At 36.0% G+C, this 1,355-nt stretch overlaps 1 protein-coding gene across 1 annotated transcript; it reads right to left on the bottom strand.

Moving 5' to 3' along the window:
* Positions 1-25: 25 nt before the first annotated feature.
* Positions 26-864, bottom strand: Tsp_14502 (hypothetical protein; the record flags this gene model as incomplete). The annotated part of the gene is made up of 3 exons (XM_003367244.1): positions 825-864; positions 247-575; positions 26-214 (listed from the first exon to the last, which is right to left on the bottom strand). Coding segments are annotated over exons 1-3 (558 nt in total), but the record flags the coding sequence as incomplete, so codon positions are not given.
* Positions 865-1,355: the final 491 nt, after the last annotated feature.

The following is a 1,355-nucleotide window of genomic DNA, read 5'->3' as shown; positions in this document are numbered from 1 at the left end:
GGAAAAATCCGATTTTCCAACTCACCCGACACCCGCAAGAATGTCGCTGAGGGGTAGAAAAAGCTGCTGAAGTGGTTTGTCGTTTGTAAATGACGTGGAAGTCGAAGTTGTTTGTCGGGGCCATTCTTTTCAGTCGGACGAGGTGATCATTTTTACGTTTCGGCAATGGCAGCAAAGTGTACAAACCACCATCATTCAGAAGAAAAGAACCTTTCTACAATTATTGTTAGACGCCAATTCATGCACTGCACTACTGCACAGTTGGATAAAAAAATTAGGAGGACAACTTGCCAACATTCCTTCACACAGTGACAAAGCACCGTGCACGTGGTCTGTTCCTGTCGTACGGTAATGATTGCGGCACAGTGGTGCAAAACTACTGCCGACGTTCAACAGTGTACGGTTGTTGTAGCGCTCGACGGTCAGCAATTGGGGTGAGAAGAGATTTTCCAAATCGACTGTATTCAAATGCAGTTGATGGGTTCGATTGCCGAAATGAATCCTCATTAGCCACGATGGTTCGCTTTGATTGCCAATTGCGTGCAATTCTGGCTTTACAATCTCATGATCTGGAACTGAAATTCAAAGTTATTTTATCCACTGCGGAAGTGGATAATTTTTTATCACTTGAAAATTCTGTTCACTTTTATGTATTATATTTCAATTTGAAATGTACATTATGTGAAAGAACCAACAAGCAATTGGTCACAAATACCGTAAGAAAATTGAAGCTGTGCAACAGAGGGTTTAATGATTTTCGGAAATCGAAAGGGTTTATAATGTTTTGATCCTTTAAAATAGTTTTTTTTTTGAAAATCGACGACCGCATTTGCTCTTGCAGTCAGTCAGCAGTAGTCGTTGCATTTTCAAACTGGCCACTGTCAGCGATTTCCTATTGTTCAGATTTAATTACTGCTATTATTAGATTTGAAATTCTTCCATGTCATGATACTTGATTCATTTGATGAGAGATATTGTGGAATTTAGGCGACGTCTGTATATCGGTGATGTTTTACACAAGCATCGTTTATCTAAATTTTAAATCACAAACATATTTTACGTTTTACATTTAAACTGTGATTGAAAGATTAAATCAAATGGAAATTTTTCATTAATTTCAAATTTCATTTTAATCTAACTAGTTCAAAAAATGCTTTGTTTGAATTTGTAGAACTTTAAGTAATACAACCTTTTAAAGTAGTGTGTAACATGTTGAATGACAAATGTTTTATAATTTATGGATGATATTATATGAAAGTTTGTTTGTTCACTTTGCCTTCATATTTGAAAATTATATGAATTCACATCTAGATGATAAGATCAGATGAACAGTGTGAATGAAATCAAGCATGCAT

Source organism: Trichinella spiralis (assembly GCF_000181795.1).
Source record: "Trichinella spiralis strain ISS 195 chromosome Unknown Scfld4584, whole genome shotgun sequence".
Lineage (NCBI taxonomy): Eukaryota > Metazoa > Nematoda > Enoplea > Trichinellida > Trichinellidae > Trichinella > Trichinella spiralis.
Note: the sequence above shows the minus strand (reverse complement) of the source record. Positions and strands in the feature narration are given on the sequence as shown.